General features: G+C 47.1%; 1 protein-coding gene across 1 annotated transcript; it reads right to left on the reverse strand.

Moving 5' to 3' along the window:
• Window positions 1-246: 246 nt before the first annotated feature.
• On the reverse strand, window positions 247-26,786 carry ATXN7L2 (ataxin 7 like 2). Its single transcript, XM_063140619.1, has 11 exons — window positions 26,645-26,786; window positions 22,891-22,959; window positions 20,277-20,381; window positions 17,813-18,020; window positions 15,817-16,115; window positions 14,053-14,135; window positions 10,834-11,078; window positions 10,145-10,337; window positions 9,364-9,485; window positions 6,336-7,203; window positions 247-390 (listed from the first exon to the last, which is right to left on the reverse strand). Exons 1-11 carry the CDS (start codon window positions 26,784-26,786, stop codon window positions 376-378), a joined length of 2,349 nt encoding a protein of 782 aa, XP_062996689.1. The 3' UTR covers window positions 247-375.

Below are 26,786 nucleotides of genomic sequence, written 5' to 3' on the forward strand. Positions count from 1 at the left end.
GAACACACCCATGCATGCACACGCACACACACACTTTTTTTAACCTGCCCACCAAATCTTTTAAAACAATATCACCCCACTTTCATTACAGGGCTACTGCTTCTGGCTCTTCCATCGGCAACCAAATTCACCTACTGGGAATTGGTTGCATTTATATCTGTGTTCCTTGTTGCCAGTTTCTCTTTCTCCTGCTCACCCTGCTTTTAAAAACAATTTAAGCAGAAAAAGAACACAAGGAGTCTTGAGGTATTTTAGAGGATTTTTTTTCTTTAAAAAAATACTATAAAGTTATAAAAAGCAAAGAGGCTTCGAATCGGGCCCAGGGGCAGAGTCCTCAGACCGTCGGCTCCTTCTGCAGAACGCAGGCACTTGCCATTAATGCGCTTTTGACTGTAAAAGAAAAGAAAGAACAGGGTGTCAATGAGAAGATGGCAGTTTATGCAGCACCATTCACAGAAAAAGGTGTGTCTATTACAGCCAATGCTGCAATCACCACTTATCTGAAACGACAAAAGAACACACAGCCGTGTTTGTTACTTAATAAGGATTTTACATGGCAACCGCTTATTAATCTGAGATGGACTTGGTTTAAGATTGCATAGTACCAGGTAAACAATGATTTGCAAGTGCAAGTTAGATATATGAAGGTTCTAATAAGAATACGTGAAAGTTATACACCCTCGCACACTCCTCGCACAAAGTGAACAGATGAGGCCGTCCCATGATAAACAGTGCATAGCCCCCAGTTGCTGTTCTTTTGAGTGGGGTTGGACAACTTGTAGTCCAAAACATCTCGAGGGCCACAACTCCCATCATCTTTCACCGTTGGCTATGGCTGATGGGAGTTGTAGGCCAAACCGTCCCCAGGGCCACAAGTTGCCCAACCTGCTTTAGAGGTACATAGTGATCTGTAAGTGACCCCCAAAGAGAGTCCCTTCATAATTTACCAGAGGGGCATATATGAACAACTTCGATGTGGCATCTCCCCATGCGTCTGAAGGAACATTGGAAACCTGAAACACGTTGGTAGCACCAACAGATCCTTCTTGACTAATTGTTGCTCAACCAGGAGAGGGACACCAAATTGGATGGTAAGGATCCAAGAAATTCTGGTGTTTGCAATTCTAATTACAAAGTCTGCAAGGAGCTCTGTAACAATTGCTTTGAAAGGACTTGCCATCCTGAGATAATAAACCCTGAACACAGCACCTCCTTCGATTTGGTTACACACCCATAACATGGATCAGTGGTGGAAACCCTGCCTCCAACAACATCAGGAGTGACCTCTCTTTTATCATGTGCTCACTGATCATGACAGCTGTTATTATTATCTCTCGTAGATGTGGCTCATACTGTCACAGACAAATACTAGGAGCTGATCCAAGCTAGTCTGGAATGGAAGACCACTCCAGAGTAGTCAAGATATACTCTAAAATTTCCTTTTCATACTGGCACAAAGTGGCTGTTTCTACATAGCCTTGATTATTTAAAGGCACAGAGACCAGTTCCCTCTTCTTAAGACTTGTGATGATAGCCACTTTGAATATAAGTGACAGAAAGGCAGTTTACAAATATATCAAAGATAGTGTTGGACTGTGTAGCATTTTCTTCTTTAAAAAAAGCATATGTAATTTACTATTCCTTGCATGTATGGTTTCTGTATTATGTTAATATTTAAGTTTTATATTTGCAAATAATGTTTCTTTTTTTTTAAAAAAAAAGCCCAAATATATCAAAGTAAATAAATCAGACGGCAATAAGAGTGAGAAAAGTTGAGATCTGGATATCACAGCATACACTGTCTTTGGATGCAAATCAGGGGTGGGGAACTGATGGTCCCTGGGCTGGATCCAGCCCACTGACCTCTCCTCTCAGGCCCTCCGACCTAGCATGGTTTACTATTTCTCCCATGCAATTAACACCACCAGCCATCCTTGCACAGCTCCACTGGTCCACCCACATCTCCGTGCACCACTGCTCCTGCATAGGAACCGCTCTTCAGTGCCTTCCCAGAAATGCTTGGTTCCATTTGGGTATTTTCAGAAACCAGAGATAGACCGAGAAGAAAGAGAAAGCACTGCTGGCAGGCAGGCATGTGAGGTCAGAGGAAGACAAAAGCTCAGAGCTAAGTACCGAAACACGTATTAGGGGCAAGTATACATGTGAAAAGGAGGAAGCAGGACAGTGGATGTGGTACCTGATATTGCTCAAGTAAATACAGCAGAAAACCACGAAGATGCAATACCCGTAACTCAATATACTCCATATATTGACATATGGAGTATGGAAAACAAAGCGGGAGGAACCTTAAACCCTAATTTGGAAAGGTAAGCACAATCTCATAGCTATCATCACACTCAATGGAATGAGATTCAAAATTAGAATACACCAATTGAAAGATATACCTTGCTCAAAAGGGAGGGGGAGAAGCATGATATGTAGGGAACATACATTCCAGCGAGGAAATGGATGAATCTGAGAGTGGAAGCCCTGTTGAAAGCATCTTGGTAAGGATAGGAGAGAGAAATAAAAGTGATTTTGTGGCATGGTGCTACAAACCACCCAGCAAACTAGAGATATAGATGGAAGTTTACTGCAGCAGACGATAATACTTTCACAGAGGCAAGTAACAGTGGGTGATTTCAACTATGTTGACATGTGGGAAGTCTAATTGTGCTAGGAATGGAACGTCCAATAAATGAATGCCTTGCTGACAACTTCGTCTCTTAGAAGGTGGAGGAAAGAACAAGGGGATTTGCTACCATGGACTTAATGCTGACCAACAGGGAAGGCTGGTTGATGAGGTGAAAGGGACATGAATCTTCAGGAAACAATTTCAAAGTAATCTGAAAAAAAGTTGGGTAGGATCCCATAGCAAGAAATTCTGAAGGAGAAAAGAGTTCAAGAGGGATAGTAGAGTCTGAAAACGGAAAAATCAGAGGCACAATTGCTAACTACTCCAATGAGATGGAAAAATTGAAGACATTAAAGAAGCCACTGTGGCTACGCAGGGAGTGCTCTGATGAGCTGAGATTTTAAAAAATGACATGTATAGGACATTGAAGGAGGGACATATAACTCAGAAGGAATACAAGAATGTAGCTCAAGGCTGTAAAGATGGTGTTAGGGAGGCTAAGGCCCAGAATGAGTTTAGGATTACAAGGGATGCTAAAAGCAACATAATGGGCTATGTCCAGAGCAAGAAGAAAAACAAGAAAGGGGTTGCTCTGCTTCTTGGGGAAGATGGTGAAGTGTTCACAAGTAATGAGTAGAAAGAGGAACTACTGAATTTATTTTGCCTCAGCCTTCTCCCACAAGGGGAACTGTTTGACTTGGGAAATGTAGAGCAAATTATATGACAAATTTGCAGGTAAGGAGAATATTACGAAACACCTAGATCTTTTAAATGAGTTCAAGTCTCCAGGGTCAGATGAATTAAAGATGGACCTTGGATAGCTCCTTTAGAGTTTAAGTGAAAGCGGAGCTGATCCACCGCCCCACCAACATCGGAGCCACCAGCCTCTACTGCTGGAAATATTTAAGCAGCAGTTGGGTGGTAATCTGTCAGTGATGCTGTTGTTGCATTGCAAATCCTACACTGAGCAGGAAACTGAAACACATAACCTCCTAGGTCCCTTCCAGTGAGGCCTTCAAGAGGCAGCTGGACAACCATCTGTCGGGGATGCTTTAGGGGGGATTCCTGCATTGAGCAGGGCGTTGGACTCGATGGCCTTGTAGGCCCCTTCCAACTCTGCTATTCTATGATTCTATGATTCGAATGATTTGGATCTTACAGACCCTTCACATTTTCCCAGATCAGAAGTGTATGTCCAACGCAGCAAAGATTAATCTCGGAGATCATTGCCACCAGGTTCCACCTCCTGCCGCCCACTTTCTGTTTGGTCTTCTGTAACATCATTCTAGAAGCGGTAACTACTTTTTGTTACGTTTGGGAGAACCAAGCAGGATATATCGCTCCCACCCAGTCCAAAAGCCTCTGTAATGGTGCCTGCTTGAATTCCGCCACCTTGGATTCCCAGCTTAATTTCCTTAAAAGTAAGTTCATAGCTCTCTGGGTTGCAGAAAAGAGCAAACAAACAAGTGAGTAGTGTCTGATTTGACCAGAAAAGCCAGAGGGCAGAAAGTCAGGGGGAAGGGAGCTGCTGGCAGTAAGGTAAGGTTTCATTGCCTTTCCAGATAAATCTGACAAATTCACAAGGATCTATCAAGAGCTCTCAGTTATGACAGCTCAGTGGAACACCCACATCCACAGTCATGATCCCTCACTGGTTACTGGATACTGGGGACAAAATAACAACATCAACCAAGGGATAGCTACCTTGATCATGCTCTGCTTGTGAGCTTCCCAAGGCATCATTATAGGACCTTTTTAAAAATGGATTATTTCATCACTTCTCAAAAATATAACGAGTATAACCAAGTTTGAGTTCAACGACAGCAATGGTTTGCAGCCAGATTCACTGTTGTTATCAAGGAAACACAACGGTCTCTTTCACATCGCAATGCAGTTTGAACATTTTTCACTGCAGTGTTGATGAACATTTTACATTTGACACAAATGCCACACAACACACAGAGCAACCTTACAACACACAGTGTTCACACAAAACCTTATTGTATGGGGTTTTTTTTTATTGCTAGGCGACATAGAAATATTTTAAATAAACATCACACATTACTGTTTCCATTCTCGCTCTTTCATGGCTGCATGCAGAGTGAACAGGGAAGCATCATCTTAAATTTACCCTGATAACAGTCCCACTTGGTTATTAATACTATCAAATCTCATTCAAATCAACACTTTACCTAAGCTTTGCTGATGAGTCAAGTTTTGCCTTGCCTTCTCCTCTACATGAGACTTGACAGGTACTGGGGACAGAAATATGGTCTATAATAATTCTTGAGTTTGTTTCTAGCATGCATCATGCAATCCCCTCCTGTAAGTTTTATTTATGGCAATTTGCACAAACTGGTCCCTCTGAGCAAAACCTGACTGTCCTCAATATAATTAACATAGCTACTGCTTAAATATTTCTGTTCCTTTGCCATAAAAGAACCTTTAGCTAAGATTGCTATCTTTCTCCTGCTGAGGATCTGTGTCTAGCAGCTGCTTTATGGAAGATATTCAGCAGGTGAAGCTATTTTCCTATGACTGCTCCTTCAGGCCAGGAAAAATCTGCTTGTGAATTTATGCCTGTTATGCAGCTCTTACAGGCACACAACCTCTACCAAGAAAAAGAATGGGATCCTTAGCACGGGCTCATTGATCTTTAAGACTGAAGAAGTAGAAAAAGAAAGGTGGAAACATGAGCTTACATATGGTTTCTCTCCCACGCCCCCCCCCCAAAACATGCAGGAATGGAAAATTGTTCTGCGTCAATTAAAAACTGCTTTAGCATTTTAAATATTAGTGAATTCAATAAAAGCACCAACCCACTTACCCTGCCATTTTAATTTAATTTTTTTACACAGGATGCCAGTAGCCCCACTCCTTCAGCTTTGATACAAGCAGAGCTGTCCAATAGAAATGATCTATATAATGGATTATTTGACTTTTCATTGATTGGAATGTATTGGAATTGAACAATGTTGCCAAAATAGATAAAATTGATGGCTGCATGAGATAACTGCTCAGAGAGGTTTGCTACTGAGCGGTATAGAACTATAGTATATACCTTATAATGTAATAAAACAAAACCCAAACATATTGTTAGGAAAGCCCGTCCTTAAAATTCTGTTTTTCACACCACACCAGAATTAAAGTAGCCTCAAACATCCGCACACACATCTCCTTAGCTGTTTGACCCACCGATGAAAACTGGCCGCCCAAATTAATCAGTTCAAGATTAATAGACTACTCCACTGAATAAAGCTTATCAACCTAATAAAAAGTAAGCAGCTTTAGAAATTAGCGAGTGTTAAGGAGGATTTCCATGGCATTCTCCTTTTTTGTTGCTTTACTTTGCAAACGTGCTACAAAAGCGAGCATGTGTAGCAAAACACCGCAGTTCAACACCGATGACCAAGAGTATCTTAAATGTTGCTTGAACCCCGTCTGAAACCCTTCGTACAGGCTACACGGCAGTGGTGAGATGGGATGCAGGTGTGGTGATGTAAATCTTAACTTTTAATTTATTAGATATGGGAGGCAGTATGTGATACACTACAGAAGATCACGGTTCAGAAGCAGCCTGGCCTGGGAAAGTCAACACTAGGAAGCGGACTTTATGGCCCAAGGCTGGCGAGGGGGAAGGAGCAGCCGACACAAGTCCTTTGGAGGTGGGAGAAAAGGGTTAACCAAGACAACAGCTTACCTTCATTGTGTTCTGCTTCTCCTCAAAGCCCAAGGAGACCACTGGCTTCTTCCTTCTGACAGAGCCACCTAAATCAGACGAGGAAGAGGAAGGCAAGGGAGCGGGGGAGTGCTTGGCCTTCACCGGCCTACAGTAGGTGGCAGTATTCTTGCGCCTCTTGGCCTCCTCATCGGAGATGCAGTTGGCCTGCAGCGCCTTTGGCCCATTCAGCGAGGAGCCCCGGTTCTCCAGCTGTGAAGCTTTGACTGGGACATGGCTGGGAGCCCTGCAGTCCAGGTGGCCGACCCGCTTGATTCTGGCACCCGCGGAGACGCTTCCGTTCAGGGAAAGCGCAGAGGAAGAGATCACAGATGGCTTGGCCTTGGCGGAGGGGTGGGAGACCTGGCACGCGGCTGCTTTGCTCTTGCCGAGATCCAGGAAGCACGTCTGTTTATACGGCGGGCTGGCAGGGGCGCTGGGAGGCGGCTTGCGCTTACGGGCTAAGGCCTCTGGTTCCAGGTTGCCAGCCATCTCCTTGGCTTTGGAGGACTTGCTGGCCTTGGTCAAAGGCAACCTGCTGAACGATGGCGACGGGGTGTTGGCTGGGAGCGGGGAGGTGATGGACTGGCTCCCACCTAGGCAGTCGGACTGGCTGCAGGCGGCCGCCGCGTGGGGAGAACCCACCGCATAGTTCAGACTGTGGTGACCGCGGTTGTCCCGGGAGGCTGCCGTCGCTGATGCCGCACAAGACACGGAGGCCCTGCCTGGGAGGCTGTGGGGGAGGCTGCAAACCAGGGAGGAGTTGCAATTCTGGGAAGTGCTGGAGAAGCCCAGAAGCACAGGGGGTGGCGTGGAGAGAACCTGGTGATCGGCAGCTGGAGGGATCCTTCTGGTTGGGCCAATAAAGGGGGAAGAAAGAGTTAAGAAGTGGATCTTGCCTTGCCCTCTCTCGCCATCCTTTTTAGATCCAAAGCCACCCTCTTTGCCCTAGTCTGCTGTCAGATGCCAAATACCTTTACAAGCACACGGGTCTGGAAATAGCCCTCACACACACACCCCGCCATCTGTCCAGCCACCTCCTTCTCTAAGTCAGCCTCTGGGTGCTTGTCTTCCCTTTGTTCGGATGCGTTTCCTTGTCCCTGAAGGAGGCACCCTCAAACCCTGGAGTCCAGCACCACCTGCTGGAGAAAGTGAGGCTAAAAGCCCCAACGACACAGCAGGGACGAACAGGGCAATGGAAAGACTAAGAGGGGTTCTGCCAGGGGAGCAGAACCTGCATGGCCTGCTCCTTTTATCCAAGCACTTAGCAAATGCTAAGCGTACAGGTACATATAAGCCAACATTTGTACAAGTCTTTCAAACATTGATTTCAGCTGAAAATCCAAGGCATGCTTACTTTGGTGCAAGTCCCAGTGAAGTCAGTGGATCTGATCTTATGCATACTTACGTCTGAGTAAGCATGCATGAGATCTGGCTGTTGGGGCCATTCTAGACTTCTCTCTACAGCCCACCCACCACCCACTCTCACCTTACTCTCACCATTCCTAACACAGCCATGATTTAAACATGCTCACTAACCATTTGCTGCAAAAGGATTAGCGGCCTAACCATGGCTTAGCATATTGTCTGAACAGGGTCAATGAGTGCCAAACATCCAGATATGTTCTCCGGATACCACTTCTATGAAAGAGATGGTTTCTTGGCACCAGGTGAAGACCTTTCTATTTTTACAGGCATTTTAGGAACTGTTTCTTAGTGTTTTTAGGTCTTTGCACTGCTTTATCACTGCAACTTTCATTTTATTATGTGCTGCTGGTGGTTTTATTTTCCTTTGATCTGGCCTGTTTCATTGTCACTGTTTTCTCCCAGACGTTGGGCACGCATTGGATCTTTGTGGTATTTTCCCCAAGATAGTTGCCATCTATTTCGAAATAAGATTATTGGTTGGCTCCCCACCCTCTCTGTTCTCCTGTCACTGCTTAGAACAGAGATGGGCAAATTTGGCAGTTCTCCGGACCATTTTTGTCCCGTCTCCCCCCACAGGCCGCCCTCCTGCCACCATTGCCTGCAGAATTTGCTAGCAACAACAATAAAAATCTGCTGATTTGCAATGGATTTCTCGCGGGTCCCCATTTGGTAATTTGGAGTACAGGGGCTGCAAACTGGAGCAAAAAGCATTTGCAATGGGACAGCAGCTCTCCTCTCTGAACTGGCTCTAGCTGTTGTGATCACCACACTGGCCTGATCCCTGGTTATATTGTGAGCATGAAGAAAATTGCACTGATGCAGCTGAAAGGGGCAGTGAACAAGCACAAAGCTGTAGCCATTTGTTTTCAGGGAACGTTTCCAAACCTTAATAAGCCCCTTTTAAAAACCTAAAATTATTCTTCTGCAGCCCCAATAGAAAGCAGCAATTACCTCTCGGTAGAAACCAATGGGTAATACATTGGGCCTGTTCAGACAACATGCTCACCCTCTTGCAGCAAATGGTTAGTGATTGGCCCCATTCAGAAGACACCTTAAACCACAGCTTTAACCACGGTGAATAAGGCTTTTTGCCTTAGTCACCGTGGCTAAAGCCATGGTTTAAGATGTCTTCTAAACACAGCCCGGCTTTCTGGCTTAACCACCATGGTTAAAGCCATGGTTCAAGGTGTCTTCTGAACAGGGCCAGTGTATTTAAACCACGGTTATGTAGCCACAGTGGTTAGGAACGCTTCACACAACATGCTAAGCCATAAAGTTTAGCTCAAAATGCTTAACCACCATGACTTAGCGTGTCGTCTGAACAGGGTCAATGTGTGCACAGTTCATTTCCTCCCCACTGGACAAACATGAGCGGTAGCACAGAGTGGGACCAGGGGCTGCTAAATCATAATCTGTGTCAACATGCACATCAGACATCATTTTGTGATCTGGGAATGATGTCTTCCTACGCATCTTCCAGTGCATATGCACAAGCAGGAATGCAACAGTGTGCAAGGGCATTCACACACACACACACCAATTTATCACAGAATTTGATCTGCATTCCCCTTGGAGGACTTACTTCCACATGTGTGAGCTGAGATGCCTCTCCAGCATGGAACTGAGTGCAGAGCAGAAGCGATCCAGCCGTCGGCTGAACACGTAGCACCCTGGGCTCACCAACCGGCTTCCGAAAGTGCAGAACTGTTGCCCAGGGAGGTGGGGGGAGAAAGGAGAGCGAAAGCATTAGTAACACAACATCATGCAAAAAGCAGGCCCTGCAGTCTTACACAGGCTTCAGGTGAGAAGCTGCTAACACCAAGGAAGTTGTTCATTCTACCCACTTCAACTCCCCAACTCCTGAACAACCGAGTGCAGAAAGTTATCAAAATACACATAGGGCTGAAACCAGGCTAAGCTAGTTGCACTTGTCCTATTGGTTTCCAGTTAGTGTGGATCCTACCCACAGGTCAGTAATAGAGCATATCTTTTGCATGCATAATGTTACAGGTCCCATCTCCAGTATACCTAGTTAAAGGAATCTCAAGGCCTCTTCTGGGCCCTCGAAGAGTTGCTAGCAGAGTAGACAACCCTGGGCTAAATACACCAATGATCTGACAATATAAGGCAGCCTCCTATGTTCAGGGGTCTACATTCCACTGCCCCACGGTGCTCCTCTTGCAATGATCGGGGCACAGATCTCACCTCAAGGACACGAAGGGCCAAGTTTCTAGAGCAGCCCTCACCCCTCTCCAACTCGCTGCACTCCAGTAGCCATCATGTTTGGGGAGGATGGGGCCTGTAGTCCAACACAACTAGGGAAGGGCTTTTTGGAGCAGCAGGGATGCCAGTCTGGCGCTTACCGCCTGGGGGCGTGGCGACCGTGTTGCGTAATGGCAGTCTAGCTTGCGGGACTCCTCCGCTGCCTCGTCCTCACTCTCCTCGCTCGAAACCCGACTGGTGCTCTTGGGTGCAGGGAAAGAGTAGAACCGGTGGTCGGCTTCGCTAGAGGTGGTAGGTAGGTCATCGGGGTCACTCTCTGAGGAAACCCGAGACCTAAAAGCAAAAGAGGAGGACAATGGGGTTGGGTGCTGCAAGGATAGTGTTTCTTCAACCTGTGGTAGAGATATTATTGGCTCTGCTACTAGGTCATTTCATATCTGTATAAAAAAACACACACGTGTGCATATATACACACACTCATCCCAGGGGTGGACAATTTGTGGTCCTCCAAATGCTTTGGCCTAAAACTCCAATCATGGCACACCATTGATTATGCTGTCTAGAGCTGATGGGAGTCAGAGGCCCAAATATCTGCCCATCCCCTTATCCACAAATACGAAGTATCTGTGGACAAAGCCCACTCCTGAAAAAACACCAAAGAAGCATCACCCTCCTTCGAGGTCTTATTCACATTAGTGGTTGAGCAAGGAAACGCACAGGCAGCTTTAATTCAAGAGGCACATACTCCACTTCCTCCCAGGCAGCTTTAATTCAAGAGGCACATGCTCCACTTCCTCCCAGGCAGCTTTAATTCCTCCCCTCACTTTACCTGGAAAGTGCACAGTGGGAGTAGGGTTGCTTTATACGGCAAGGAGAAGCACTGGGCAGGACCAGGGATGTCTGTGACAATGAAGAGGAGTCCTGTGAGAGTCGTTCGGCGGCTGCTTCCTTCCTCACAGGGCTCTTATCTTTGGGGGACTCCCCTTTCCTGGCGTTGGCCTTCAGCTCAGCCACTAAGACGTCGAAGTCCTTTGCACGCCCCTGCACCTCGCGACGCTGATGTACAGAATGGATCTATGGCACAGGTAAGAGAGATGGATTAGATGTAACAAATCCACTGCCCTGCACAGGATTCTGCAAGACCTGCTCATGTATACATGCCAAGAGTGTGATAAAACCTACCACCTCAGAGAGGAAGTTCACTCTCAAGCCTGCTTTATGAGAAGACAAGCTCCGTCAGGGGATGTGATTTTCACATGGTGGGGGCTTTCAAATAAGGAATTCTCCACATGAAAACTACAGTGATTCAGTCCTGTTAGAGGGCTGCAACATTTTCAATTAGTGAACGTTTTAATAAATCATGGCTGGTTGTCAAACAAGTGTCAGGTGGACAGACAGGCAGAAAATAACTGTTTGCACCATTATTAGGAAGGATTTTAAAAACAGGTGTACCTGGAATAAAACTGACTTATTGTTAAAAGACTGAGAAATGTTATTTCAAATAAAATGGATGCTTTTCTTGCAGTGGCTGCAGTCAAAGTACATGGTGAAATTATCCAAAGTGGTGTCAGGAGGATCCATTCATGCACTGTGTTTGGCTTGCCTATACTCTGTTGTACTGATTGAGACTTTTGATGCTTGGATTTGACTTGTAATCTCTGGTGTGGCCTCTCTCTTGAACTATCAATACCTTTTCCATCTCCCATTAATTCCCTCTGTCTAAACTTTAGACCTCAGAGTAGACATGCATAGAACTGAGCTGTGCTTTTTATGCTTGGCGGGGAAATGGCGAAATTGGTGTCCAAAGGACCCCAGATGTGGGGCCAAAAGGACTGGGTGATCCTGGTCTAAAGCAAGTATCCTGAACATTGGAACAGAAGTGCCCCGTTCCCTATCTTCACTTGCGTGTTCTTGGCTACCTAAACACAAAACTGCCTTAATATGAAACCTTAAAGCCACCCTAGAACAGGTGAGCTTGAAGCTTCTCCTTATTATCCACCTGCAATTGATGCTTGGTCCCCTTTCAGAAAAAAAGATTACAGGCACAATCACCTAAGGGAAGATCTCCTCCACAAGCTGCACGGAAATAAATGACCTCGCACAGAAGAACTCCCTAGTGGATTACACCCTAGAGCAGTTGAAGGCCATATTTCCTCACGGGTAATCTGTCGGAGGCTGCATGCCGGTGGTGAGCAGTGCCAAAACCAGTGGTGGGCAAGGCCAGACCCAAAAGTGGGCAAGGCCACCCCTTTCCTGCCACCTCCTTTTTACTCTGCCAGTCCCTCTTCTCTCTCCCTCTCCTTTTCCTACCCAGCAGGCTGCCCAGGAAGGGGCGGATCACCCTTGCCAACTGACTGAACTGATCACATGTAGATAATTCTGTAAGCAATATTAACCTGCCATCATCATGAAACAAGCCACGACACGACAACAAGAAGAAACCCAGACTCCCCAGTTCCAGTGCAGGGCAGCATCCTTTGGATGCACCGGGAAACGCAAGGGGCTGTTTCCTCATTCCGTTCGCCTCTTTCCTACTGTGCGAAATGTCGGGAGCGTCTTGCAAACCACAGGCTCAGAGGTGAGCAGAACCCATACACTTGTTGGTAAAAATGGCAAAGCATGCTGGACAGGCTGGCTGGGAATGATGGGAGCTGTAGTCCAATACACCTGGAAGGCTTTCAACAGGAAAGGTGTTCCAGCCTATGCCTGCTTGCAGAACTTATCGTTAAAAAAAGTTCTGCAACTTATCGTTGCAGACTTATCATAAAAAAAAATTCCCCCCTGAATGTTACCATGGAGGCCATGCAACATCCTCTAGGTAGGGCTGCCACTTTTCCCTCTCTCTCTCTCTCTCTCTCTCTCTTTTTTAAAAAAACTGGCGCTGCTCTTATGCCTTTAATACAGCAACCTGACACACGACTGAGCAAGCAGGCAGGCAGGCAGGCACACATACCAATGTTTATGAGCAATAATACGAAGTTTAAAAAAGAACAAAGACATGTCTTCTGCTACCCTAGAGGGCAACATTAGATCTAATGGGCTTGTCGCAGGAGGGCAGATTAGGTTTGAACATTAGGAGAAAACCCCTTAACAGTGAAAGTGCTTCAACAATGGAACCAATTGCCTGCGAAGGCTCTCCTGTACTGGATGTCTTCGAGCAGAGAGCAGCCATCTGTTGAGGATGCTGTAGCTCTGGTTTCCTGCATCGAGCAGAGGACTGGACTAGATGGCCTCCAAAGCCCCTTCCAACTCTTATGATTCTATAGCACAATGGCACAAAGCCATATTGCAGTACACACTAATCTGGATGCAGATAGAGGAGGATTCTTTCACCTGAGACTTGTTCCCTGTCATCCTTACTGTCCTAAAAACAATGGCTGACGGGAGCTCAGGAGCTTGAATAAAGCCTGTAGACCAGCCTTCCACAACCAGCTGTCTATCATGTGTTTTGGACCCCCAAATCCCATCAGCCCCAGCCAGCCAATAGAAAAGGACAACAGGAGCTGGTGCCCCCCTCCACACACTTTTGGACGACAACTCCTGCTATCCATTGGTCATGCTAGCTTGGCCTGATGGAGTCCAACATCTGGAAGCAACATCTAGAATCCAAAACATCTGGAAGGTACCAAGTTGATGAAGGCTGGTGTAGATTAACCTCGTCAACCCAGAATTAAAGCGAAGTTCCACAGCTCTGCAGAAATGCCTGCCATGCACTTGAGAACCATGCATGTTCCAGCAAGGTGTATTTGACAGTGAAGGGAACACTAAAGACATGCACATGGGTGGAGCCTCACTCCACTCCTGAGCGGGCGATGCATTTCCTAGCACAGAGGTAACTGGGGAGGGGGGAAGTGGGGCTGCTAAATTTCCGCATGCCAGGCTACTGTTGGAGGCCAAGGCAGTGAAAAAGGAATGGAAACGACGACGCCAGAGCCGCAAAAGCAGAAGTGGCCAAGGTCTCCTGGCCATATCACCACCTCCTCCTCCTCCTGTCCCTCATTTCCCCTGGCCCTTCTTTCAGGCAGCAGCCTCATACGCAGCGCCGTACCTTGCAGGTCAGTAACCGAGTGCAAACCTTCTTGGTTTCAGGGTTCACCACCCCACATTGCCTGTTTAAGTCACATTCTTTCCCTGTGAAGACAAACACATAAGGAGATGCAGAAGGAAAAACTGAATTTCCAACAGGCACATGCCCCCATGCCTCCTGCTGTCCGACCACATGCGAAGCTTCCCACCCGGTGCCTCGGTTCCCCTTTGGTCCTTTCAGGCAACCCCCTCTGAAAAAGCCTCCATTTCAAGGAACTCCCGCTCTTGCTGTCAACATAGCAGAAACGTGTCAAATAGACTTACAGAAATGATCTAAGCAAATAATTTTGTATAACAACATTTCTTTTCTTGAGACATTTTGCTGTATATTACTGGGCAGCCTACATACATAGAGCCACGCCTTTAGGGACCACAACATAGATTTGTCTGGTAGCCTTCTCATTCTGGCCTGGAACAGTGACCAGAGTAGCATTTACTGTGCTGAGAAGACAAATACATTAGGCTTCCCCTTTATAAAGGATGCCAGTAAGAGTAAAGGGAAAAGGAGGTGTCAGAAAAATCTTGCTTGCCGTCCTAGCTAAAGTGCGCCTGAAGAAGCATACTGCTTCCACGGCCCCCTTGAATCCACGTCCTCTTGTGGCTCAGTGGCTCATGCCAAGGATGATTCTCATACAGTATCACATCATCTCTTGGTCCAGTGCACATAACTGTGGACACACATACAGTATTCCCTTCCCCTTCATCCATCTGAAAGCTCAAAGTTGTTTTTAAATAGATATTATCTTTGTATGTTGTCTGTTTTTATGGTTTTAAATTTTGTAAATCAATTTTTAATGTTTAATGTTTTAATCTTTTGTAAAACACCGAGAGCGCTTCGGCTATGGGACAGTATAGAAATGTAAATCATCATCATCATCTAGCAGCCAGTGGTCAAACCAGATAGATGCCCAATCACATGGAGTGGATTCCTAATTGGCTGGGAACACACCGCCCCTTGATTCCTAACTGGCTGAGATATGTGGCTGCTTCCCCTTTATAAAGGATGCCAGTAAGAAAGCAGAAAACACACCTGGAAAGAGACTACTAAGCTGGCAGCTCGGGTTTCCCCCAACCCTCTCCCCACTGTACACTGCCAAGGAAGTTTAGAGTAGCCCAGGGCTTCCACCCAATTTTGCCTTAGCCCACCTGGAAAACCACCAAAACAGTCCACTGGGAATATGCCCAAGGACACAGAGTCTGATGCACTTTGGAATCCATGGCCCCCAAAGCTACACGAAAATGTTTGCCCTGGTGCCTCAGATAGGGGTGGATCGCTGCCTGGGTAACTATCACCCAGCTGAAGCTTGGAACAACCCATATTTTGGAGAGAGTGGTGTGCCTGGGCAGTATTACCACTGACACTCCACTTTGCCAGAATCTGGGAAATGAAACAATGCTGCGTGCAGAAATATGATCAAATCAGGTTTCTTCCTTATGAAACCAAAAGCTGAGAAGGCACCATTATGAAATGGAATTAATCAGCCTTCTCCAACCCAGTGCCCTCCAGATATGTGGGACTGCAACTCCCATCATTCTCAGGCAGGACAGCCATTTGACTATCTTAGCTGGGAATGATGGGAGTTGCAGTCCAACACATCTAGAGAGCACCGGGTTGGAGAAGGCTGGAATAAAGCAAGAGCCACCCCGCACCCCCATCAATGGTCTGCCTACCCGCTCCACTGCCTCCAGACACAAGGTGATACACAGTAAGGAAGACAGGACTCACGTGGCATCTTTTTCAGAGCTTTCATGGTACCAGGCTCCTTCTCTCCCAAGGCAGAAGCATTCTCCAGCTTCCTGCTCAAGCCATCAGCAGGGAGGACGGAGCTGCCCCCTGCCTTGGCCGACGTCAGGGCTTCTTTCGGCAATGCCACTAAGGAAGGCTTGCCCAGGACCTCTTTTGAGCTGGCAGAGGACTGTCGGGGGATGGCAGAGTTGGAAGGCTTTGGCGGGGCTTTGATTCCATCTCCGTCTGGCTTCGGAAGGCTGGAGATCTTCTCCAGGTTCACGACAGGCACAAACAAGCTGGGGGATAGAAAAACCATGAAGTCAGAAACCTGGAAAGAATTCAGGATCTCCCACTTCAATTGACCAAGGCTACGCTCTCGTCTGGGTTTTAGTTCATCCAGACTCTTAGAGGAAGACACCTGGAGGCCTTTGTCAACAGGGCAGCTGGCGTGCCAACAGAGGCATACCCCGGACAGCTTTGTGAACAGTATCTGTAGACCCATAACAGGAGTTGGGCCGGTGCACCAAATGTGTGAAACGTACACCCAAAGGCCACCACAAAACGAAAGAACCATGAAGGGATAAGAAGAAGAGAGAAAGACAGGAAAATCAGGCACAGTGCCCATATGCAGTATAACAGGTATGAGGAACCTCTTTCCACCCGAGGGCCAAATTCAACTTCTGGGATGTTCTCTGGGGCCCCATTCCAGCGGAGGGCGGGGCAGAAGGAAAAAGGGGTGTGGCCCAAATTGCCAGCATATTCTAGCTTAAAGCTCTAAGACAATGGAACCAATTACCCAGGGAGGCCTTCAAGAGGCAGCTGGACAACGTCTGTCAGGGATGCTTTAAGGTGGATTCCTGCATTGAGCAGAGGGTCTTATAGGCCCCTTCCAACTCTACTATTCTATGAGGCATTTCAAGTTTTTAGAATGGGGGGAAACCACACAAAAACTGATAAACCGCAACATAACTGGTGGTCAGGGGAAAGGGAGTGGGGCCATGTGGTCAAGGAATGTGGAAAAAGAGGAAGGCCTTAACAGCTATAATCCACATGTCCTCCCAAGGCTAAATCACAGGAAGCTCCCAGCTCAGCTTCAGTCCTCAGCAGTATGCTGAGGTGAAGAAAGGATCCTCTCAAGTGCTTTCAGAACACCTTCCCCTAAAGCTCCAGTAAGTGTGCCCCATTAGCAGCCAAAACAGGGAGGGCCTGAAGCCCGGAAAATGTCCATCTGTCTCTCATGAGGCTCTAGAAATAGTAGCAGTAACATAACCTAAGCTGAACCATTACATAAACTGGCATGTTTATTTAATATTTCCCCTGCTTTTATCTACAACACAGGAGGGCCAAAGTGACTAACAGAAGGAGGTCATGAAGCCATCAAAAATCATATCAAGATGGGATCAGATTGTATTCCTTATCTAGTTTTTGGGGATTGTTACGGCTAATTTCTTGCTATTCATTGTTGTGATTTCTACGGTAATTGTAATCTGCCTTGAAGGAAGAAAAGCAGGATACACGTTTTAAAAATAAATCAATAAATCAAATAATATGACAAAAACCAATGCTTTAAAAATCATACTTAACTACCCCCTCATAACAATAAGATCTATCCATGGCAATTAGCACCATGAAATAACTAAATATAAAACCATCTTAAAAACAATGCCCTAGCCATTGCTAGCTCTGTAGCAATCTAGAAGTAAATTGAGTGCTTATCTTTCTATACAGAGCACAAAAGGGGGGAATGTATGCAGTCCCTAGAACGTCATGCAGATTCCCTGCTATCTCAGAAAACAGTGAATTTCACCAGGTCAAACCTCCCCCCCTCCATGCCCTGAGAGGGGTTGCGTTTCCCAATCTTTCCTCCACTCCAACAAGTCAGAATATAGCTGGGATGCTTCCCAAGTACTGGTGGAGGGAGATTCTCTCCAGTCCAAGGAGTGGCTGAGGTATCCCAAAAGCCCCCTGGGCAACAAACCCAAAGCCCGCTTACCACAGGTTGTCCTTCGGCACCTTGTCTGTCCTCTCCGGCATGTGCTGGGCTTGATTGAAGGAGCCCTGGGGTTTCTCACGCCAAGACTTGGTGGATCCATGGCCCCCGCTGGCAAGGGAACGGCCATTGACTGCTGCATGGCACTTCTGTAAGTTTGAAGACGTCTGCACCCGGCCATAGAGTTTGCTGAGAGGACCGTGCCGTCTCTCTAAGTGGGAATGAAAGATCCTGTTTACCAAAAAGCTCCCAATTGGCTAGCCAATGCAGGAATCTCTACAACAGCAGAGATTACTGAGAGCAACCCAATAATCAGGGGGTGGGTCCATTTCCCATTCCATCACCAGTCCTTGCCATTCTGCATCTACACAGCTGCTGCCCACAAATGGTTTGTGAATCCCAATCCTCCTTCATCAGTCAGGGACAAAATATTGCCTCCGCCCCCCAAAAAAAAACCCAAATAAAGAAAAAAGTACTCAGGGATAAAAAATATTGCAGGCAGTGACAAGAAATTCTAATGTACTTTCTGGCCAAGCCTGTCCCATCTCCCACCTCCCCTGAATCTAAATTGCACTTCTGGAACACAGCCTCCTACCAGTCATGTTGAAACAGTTTCTGCAAAAGCACCCAATTTCTGCATTTCAATCGAGTGAAGAATCTGGGTTTTACAGTCCCATATTTAGACTGAGATGCCCCATTATCATGTGTAATGTTCCAGGAATCCTGCCTTATGATTGGGCTGCACAGAACACCCTGTTCTTCCTTTTCCATTGGAACCTATTTAGCCAAAGTTAATGGCAGCATCCAGAATGGATCTTAGATCTCCCCAATTCCACAGGCACACAGTTAAGCTCTTCTGATTTACCAAGCCAGAGATTTCTGAACTAACCCTTTCAGCTCCACCACACCGGATTGTGCTGGGGGCATCTAAAGCACATCCTCCAAGACCTGTCCCAAATAGCTGTGCCAGAACTGGAAGATGGGCAGAGGAGTCACTCTCCCACTCAGCTACCTTTTCCCCACTGAAACAGGCCATCCCCTGTTCATAACCAGGCACCAGGGTAGAGATACAGGGCTGGCAGGACCAGCAGGAATCTGTTTGCATTTAGTTGCCATCACCACCAGCAGCGTACAGGTGCAGCTATTCAGTTCCTCAAAGCATGATTCATAAAGGCCAAAGGGAGCTTTGCAGATAAATAACAGAAAAGAATGCGCCTTCATTTCCCATCTTTCTCCCATGATGGAATCAAAGGCAATGGACCTTGGGTTCCCATCCAGACCAACCTCAGACCTGCTTCACTTCAGTAGGGCTGCTGCACCTTCAGGCCATGCCCTTGAACCACTAGGTCAGCCTGCCACACCCCACCCCACTTGCATCTCTTTGCCAAAAGGCCCAATGGCAACTTGCAAAAGCAGCCCCCCACTCCTCTCGCAGGCTTCTGCTCAGCCACCGGCAGGTGGTCGGACTTTGGAAAATCCCAGCGGAATGACAACATTCTCCAAGGGAATCCGGCCATAGGGGAAAGTTGGATGCAGATACATCATTCAACAGGTGCTTGCGGAAGGTGGTTTCCTCCATTAGGCTTCCTTAGCTGCATTTTGAGAATGCAGGAGGAGTAGCAGTTCGAAAATGGCCAAATGCAGCAGTGGTCTTTGAAATGGAAAAATGGGGACGTGGAGGGGAAAGGGAGGGGCATCTAGATCATACCACTGGTCCATCTAGATCACGAATGGCAATGGCTCTCAGGCAGAAGTCTTTGGGTTGTATCCAAGGTTAGCCCTCCTTAGAGCAGACCCATTGAAATGAATGTGACTTACATTAGACGAACATTGGATACAATTTTTCGCCAGCTCTTCTACCAGACATCCTTTAATTCAGGGATGGGGAAACGTGTGGCCCTCTACATGTTGTTGTACTGCAAATCCCAGCATCCCTCACGATGGGCTATGCTGGCTAGAGCTGATGGCAGCTGCAGTCCACACACTTCCCCACCCCTGCTGTAACTAGCCCCTCATCTTGGGATCTTCATGCACAGTGTGTGCTTTACCACCACATTATGGCCCCTCTCCTAGTAAAAGGTGCAACACCACTGTCCATGGGTCTCGCCACTCGGATGATACACAGGCCTTGGCCATTTCCTAGCTGCCTGCCTCCCTCCCTCCCTCCCTCCATTCCCAAAACACAAGTAGCAAAACGTAACATCGGAAGAGAGCCTGACAGGGCCAGAGTTTGCCTTTTCTTCCTCTGGCTGCTGCTTCCCCAGCAGTTTCCTCATTCGCTGCTGGAGAAGCAACTCGAGGGAAGGCCACCTTCCCCCTGATTTTCAAGAGGAAGCCACACAAAACGGGCCTTTCATACAGGCACCTCCGATGGGTCGGTGCCTGAGGCAGCAGCAAGCAGCCCGCTCTCACAGCTCTCCCTGAGAGGCCACAGACATTCAATTGGCAAGTTGGCTGCCTAGCTTACCGCAGTGCTTCTGAAAGGCTTGAGGTTTGACCACTTGGCCACAGTGGTTACACACCACCAGGTAGAACTCATCATGAGCTGGGCAGTGACCAAAGATAGACATGTCTGAAAGGACAAGAGATGCGAATGATGAGAGCGTGCCCTGGGAAGAGCCCTGCGTAACCGTGTCAGTTCTTTAGGCTAAGAAACACTTCAGTGTAATCTTATTGTTCTTTTAAAACCCATTTATTTGGACAAAGCTGAAATGAAAGGCACAGCCTAGGCTGGCAGCAGAGCTTAAAAGCACAGAGGATGGGAGGAGCAGGTCTTGTGCTTCTGCCATGGTCATTTGGTGGCACAGAACAGTTCTCACACTTTTCAGACTCAGTTTTCCAACGGTAAACTGGGAATACTACCACGCTGCCTGCCTTGCAGGGATGCAAGAGCAAGGAGACGGTGGTAGCCAATAGTGCGTTTGTAACGATATCAGGTGTTTCTTATGCCGAGTCTGATGATTGGTCCATCTAACCAAACACTTCCTTGGGGGACCACTTGAAGGGCAGTCCAGTGCTCTGCCACTGAGCTCAGCACTCAAAGAGGTCCACCATATATATGCGCATGCTACTAATGTCAAGACACCTCTTCACAAATGGCTGCTGAGTTTAGAGTACAGCCACTGGGCAGTGAAGCCTCCCACATTCAGATCACGGGTTCAGAGACCAGCCCCCACATTTTTTTTTAAAAAAAAAAGGTCCCAGAACAATCACTTCTCCTCAGGAGGTGGGGGCTGTAGCATGCTGCCCTAAGCTCTCTAACTTTGGCAGCGGGCGGCCCCACCTCCTAGCACAGCTGGGGTGGCGGAAAAGGAAAACAAAGAGACACAGACACACTGGGAAGCAATGAAAAGACCGAGGGCTGCAGGGCAGGGAGGAGAGGGGAGCTGCCAAGGAATAGGGAGGGACAGGCCTCCACTAACTACAGACTGTCTGGAGGTCTGACTGGTTAGGAGTCATCAGGAGGAAAACACAGCAGAAGCACCTCACATTTCCAGAGGCTCTGCTAGAGAAGCACAAGGAGGCCATGTGAAGAGTCTATGGAGAGACTGATTTGATTTGGGGAAAATAACAGCCACCATACAGAAATCTACAAGAGATTCCCATTCCTGATATCCGTGCAGATGTCAGCACTTCATACTTGCCAGCCCAAGCAGGACTTCCATCTGTGTCTGGGTCTCTACCCCATCTTCTCCCCACCTCCTCAAAAATGGGACTTGCCTTAGAACACACACACAAGGGGTGAGGGGAGACCTTCTGATCACTCGACTGCGTATGGCCAGATGGTGAATCTGGGGATATTTTCCTAACCAAGAAAGACTGGAGTGGGGAGAGTGAGTACAGCAACCTTCCCCAACCTAGTGCCCTTCAGATGTGTTGGACTACAGCTCCCATCATGGAAAGTTGCTGGGGATTATGCAAGTTGTAGTCCAACCCACCTGGAGGGCACCCGATGGGGGAAGGCTGAAGTAGAGGCATAGGCATTCTAGCACACTTTAATCTTGCAGTTGCAATAACTCAATAACACTTCCCTGGGATGACTTGCTGAAGACGTTTTTGCCGGTGGTCAGGGTATGACTGATATTGGAGGTCAGGAAAGAATTCCTCTAGTACAGAACAGATGTGACATTTGGGGGGCCTCCCCTGCAGCTTGACTCATTTGCACGTGTCATCTAGTGCTATGGTTGTGTAAGGCTGGTTCAGATTGATTTTGGTTTCCCACTTGAGACCCACTGTGGATGATCCAGATGGCAGCTATGGGCAGATGGTCTTTAGGCAGGACGTAGTGGGAGGGCTACGGCCCTTTGGTTTGGAACCTTCTGGTTATTAGAAATTATGGAAACAGAACCATAATAGGAAGGTCTTCAAAGAAAAGAAAGCACATTCATGCAAATTGTACGGATTTGGGTTATCCCCAAATCCCTTGCTAAATCTGCAAGTGTCTGGTCTGAGGACCACATCAGGACTCAAGACTCACAAACCCATTCCTGTGTCAAGGCAGATACAAGTTCTTTAGTTCTAATTTCCCATGTGCTATGGGAGTCTTCTTCAACTGTACCTCAAGACTTGGGCAAGGCTCATGCCCTAGTAAGGAATAGTCTGCGCAGCTCTTAGCGCCTTCGCAAGGGACAGAACATGAACCCTCAATGATATGGGAGAATGGAACTGCAAAGCGGGCAACTCCTGCCATGGCTACTATGCACTGTGCAGCACAGCAGAGAATGCCACCACCCTTCCCAACCAATCCCACAGGGTGCAGAAAGGTTGGCTGGCCATCATAAGGAAACAAACAGCACTACAACTGTCACTCTCCATCACTATGGACATCTCACTGTTGCAGTGGCAAGAGAAGCAGCTGTGTTCTTTGGGGCAGGAATGAGAAATCTGTATGGTCTCAGCTAAGGATCACCTGCTGTGTGAGAATGCAACGACCTGCCACTCCAGACAGACAGACAGACAGAATACTCCCAGCTGCTTTTGTGCCTCTCCTTCTGCAGGGCAACTCACAAACACAGAGCAGTCAGTTCAGAGCAAGGGTCTCTACAACTCATGTCAGAGCAGATGGCTCAGTCTGTTCTTACCTTCTTTAATGAGAGTCATTGCATCCAGCTTCTTGCTCCCATTCCTACTGTTTTCTTCCAGCTCAGGCCCTAGTAGATAAAAAATTGTTCCCATCAGCAACACTAATAATCCTCTGCACATGCATCATCCACCAAAGCCGATGAGAACCCATGACATTCAGACACATTAAGATGAATTCATTTCCTCCCTTACAGCAGGATTCCAAGCATGCTTACTTAGAAGTACTTCACACTGAGCGCACAATGAGATTTACTAGGGAGTAAGCATGGCTAGGACTGCAGCCTTAATAGACTTACAATGTCCTTCAAAAGCGCTTAGTAATAGAAGGAGCTTCTATCCCATTTACTTATCACATCTTCCCCAAACTGACCACACAGTGCTATGCCGCGGCCACTGTGAGCCAGTACTGAAAAGATCCATCTGCATGCCACAGCAGACAGGACTGTAGAACCAGTACATTTGTGGATCAAGACAGGTGTTGTCATTTTTCCTTTGAATCCCCCCTGCAATATTATTATTATTATTATTATTAATAATAATAATAATAATTTCATTTCTATACTGCCCAATACCCGAGGCCCTCTGAGCGGCTCACAACAACTCATACACCTCTCAATGAACATGATTATATTTGCATCCTGCCCTTCTTCCAAATGCACTTGGGAGGGCATGTATGTGGGGGTTATCCTCATCACAACCTTGTGAAAGGGGTTAGGCTGAGTGTGTGACTTGCCCAAGGTCACCTGGGGAGCTTCCTAGAAGAGCAGGGGGTAGATTAACAGCAATAATTTCCAGAGCACTAGAACTGCAGTTCTTAAAGTCGCCAAGAGAACGAGGCTCCCCAAGAATCGGCTCTGCTAAGATGGCAGATGTTCCAGAGCTTCTGCAAATACACAGTAGTGGACTTGCTGAATCTCAGACTCCACTGCCTGCTGCTTCAGCAGAATTGCTCTGCCAATCTGTATCAATCAAGAGGTGTTTGGAAGACAATGACAGGCATACAGCACCATCCATAGACCGCTTTGCAAATTACAAAGATGTGGCCAGAGGATAGAAAAGGGGCTCTCCCTCTCAACTCCTCTTGAGAGTAACCAATTCAAAATGCCTCTTCTTCATTACAAAGGGAAGCATTCAAATATCCACAATCCACCAGAATTCTGTGAGCACACAGGTACATATGCATACATAAGAAAGCACAATTGCATAGCAGGGGGAAAAGTCAGCTCTCCCTCTATTCTATACACCTTTTACATGAGCATCTCCACTCTGCTAGTTGTAAACACAAAGCTTCAAATATACATGCCCAAAGATGGACTTCAAAATGGAACCCCTAAATTCCAAGTTAAACAGAAGTCACTAGATTTCAACTCATGCCACAAAAAAAACTTGTTTATGCCAAATTATCACTGGCGCCATGATCTCAACCAGAAGAGCTTGCCCTGGAAACATGTTAATGTTTATAAGCTTTTCATTACAGCAGGACCCTTTCTTTATTGTGTTGCATGTGTGTAAGCAACGGCCTAGAAAAATTTGGCTTCTAACTAAACCCAACATGTATACAAGAAATCAAACACATGGGGTTCAGAGCTAATCTTCCGCTAACTCCTCCCACCTAGGCATCTCCTTGCACCACACCGATATTCATGAAATGCCCACTAGGTCCTCATGATGCAGGTCAAATGCTACAAATGGAGGAAATAAAGCATGGGGGGAGGTGTTTTTTGTTTTGTTTTGCTGATTTGACTAAAATTAACAGCATGAGCAAGTAAGAGAGCTGGTCCCCAAAGTCCTGACTCCCCTGCTTTAACCATGACACAACACTCGACTTGCATCTAATAGATTTCACACCACATGGTGCCCTCACAAAGGCAGGATGTACCTGTTACAATGCATCAACTGTTTCAGCGGCAAGACACAAGGCAGAAATCTAAAGTAGTTGAATTTTTTTAATGCACTGACAGATTTATTAATTTCTCAAAAACCTAACAGGATAAAACACACACACACACACACACACACACACCATAATCCCAGACTGCAACCTGTCAGGGACAGGCTGAGGGTAAAAGATGGGAATGAAGCACGCCTTCCCTATCTGTGGAATGCTATGGATTTCACATCTATAGGCAACAAATAAATAAAACGACCCGTTTAGACTGTTTGCAAAGAGAAATTTACAACCTACTTCTAAATCCCTGAAAACACAGGAGTCATTATGCAAACTCTGCTGGAGCTGGAAGTAGATCAGGAAACACATGAAGCACTAACTATATCAAGTGCAACGGGAAGATAATGGAGGGGGAAGGGAGGAGCTCAACAATATAAAAAGCATCACCAGGGACAGCTCCGTTGAGTCTCACCGCCCCTTCTGGAGTCTGCTGTCAGGCTGCACTTGAGAAAGTCAAACATTCTAGGGAGGTGCTCCTGAATGATTTCTGGGGTTCCGAGGGCAATCAGCACAAGGGGCCAATGTTGCCACCTACGCTCATCATATATATACATATACACACACACACACACACACACACACCTCTTAGTAAGGGACAGCAACCTGAGCAAGAGACAACACAGAACAGGGAGGAAGGAGCATAGAGATGCCAAATCAGGATGGATGTAGGCTGTTTTGTAGGGGAAAATGGGCAATTCTCATAGGTGGGTGGGAAATTTAGTGGCTAGATCAACAGTACAAAAAGAGCTTAGTATATAAGAAAGAAGAGAAGGTGCAGGAATTCGAAGCAGATGGATGAGCAGGGACCAATTTCAGTGGCCTAAAGAAAGATCTGAATAGAACAACTTGAAGAAAAGGAAATGGTATAGCACAGGTGGGGGGAGCACAGCAAACACAGATTGCTGAAAGCACTTTAAAGGAATTGGTTGAGAGAAAAAACTGTGGTGGCATTTAAAGATCAAGACCAATGGGAAAATACTGATGGCTAGAGTTTAAAGGGCAAATGCAAGAATTTGGGGGAGAAAAAAGGAAAGTGGCCAGGGGTCATCTCAAGAGGGGCCAGGGGGTTCAGGATGTCCAGAGAATCACAGAAGATCAAGTGCAGCTTGCGATCTACAAGTGTCACAACGGCATTACAAAAAACATAGGATTACTGTGTGCATTATTTCGAGAAAATTGGAAAAGTAAACATATGGGGAAAAGAAAGGAGAGAGAACACTCAGGTGAAATGGAGGCAGACAACATGGATCATATGAGGTCAAGGAACAGACGGTAGCAGTCCTGGTGAGAATAAATAACAACAGCAGTAACACAGCAGTTATATAGCACGTTTCTGAGATAATTGTTGGGTTCCCAAAGATATAAGAGATCAAAAATCACGGGAATGTCGTGGATTTTGCTTAATAATCGATGCTCACGTGAAAAGGGATCAAAGTAGGGGCGAGAATCGCATAGGAAGTGGAATGTGCGTGGGATCCCCTGAGGGCAAATGGCCTGATCCGGGCTCAGGGGGATCACAGGATGCATCCTGCTTAGATCAGGCTGGGAAGAGGGGATTCAACCTGGGGACTCGAGAGATCCCGGGGAAACCTGCCTTAGCAGCAAGAAGAATCCGTCAGGCAGGGGACTCGGCGGCGCTAGGACCCGGCGGCTCCTTTGTTTGGGGCGGGAGGGGTGAGGGAGGGGGAGAGGGAGGAAGCGCGGCGGCGGCGGTGGCGGCAGCAGAAACGGCGACGGAGTGTCCCCTGCTTCCCCCCGCCGCCTCCGGCCGCCCCCGGGTTAACGAGCGGGGCAGGCGCGCTCACCTGTCTCGGCAGCGGGCGGCCCAGCCCTCTCCACCCAGGCACTCCAGCTCTGCCCCGCGAAGTCATCGAGACTCGGCAGCCGCCGATCCACAGCAGCCATTGCTACTGCCGCTACCGCCGCCGCGCGTCCACGCACCGCCAT

This window comes from Elgaria multicarinata, chromosome 1, assembly GCF_023053635.1.
Source record: "Elgaria multicarinata webbii isolate HBS135686 ecotype San Diego chromosome 1, rElgMul1.1.pri, whole genome shotgun sequence".
Lineage (NCBI taxonomy): Eukaryota > Metazoa > Chordata > Lepidosauria > Squamata > Anguidae > Elgaria > Elgaria multicarinata.

Excerpts from the sequence above, each read along its gene's own strand:
- ATXN7L2 (XM_063140619.1), bottom strand. The coding sequence starts at position 26,786 with ATGGCGGTGCGTGGACGCGCGGCGGCGGTAGCGGCAGTAGCAATGGCT. Across the intron at positions 14,136-15,816 it reads AGCTCTGAAAAAGATGCCAC|GGAAAGAATGTGACTTAAAC; the intron begins GTGAGTCCTGTC and ends TTGTCTTCACAG. Across the intron at positions 7,204-9,363 it reads CTCAGCTCACACATGTGGAA|AAGGATCCCTCCAGCTGCCG; the intron begins GTAAGTCCTCCA and ends TGGCCCAACCAG.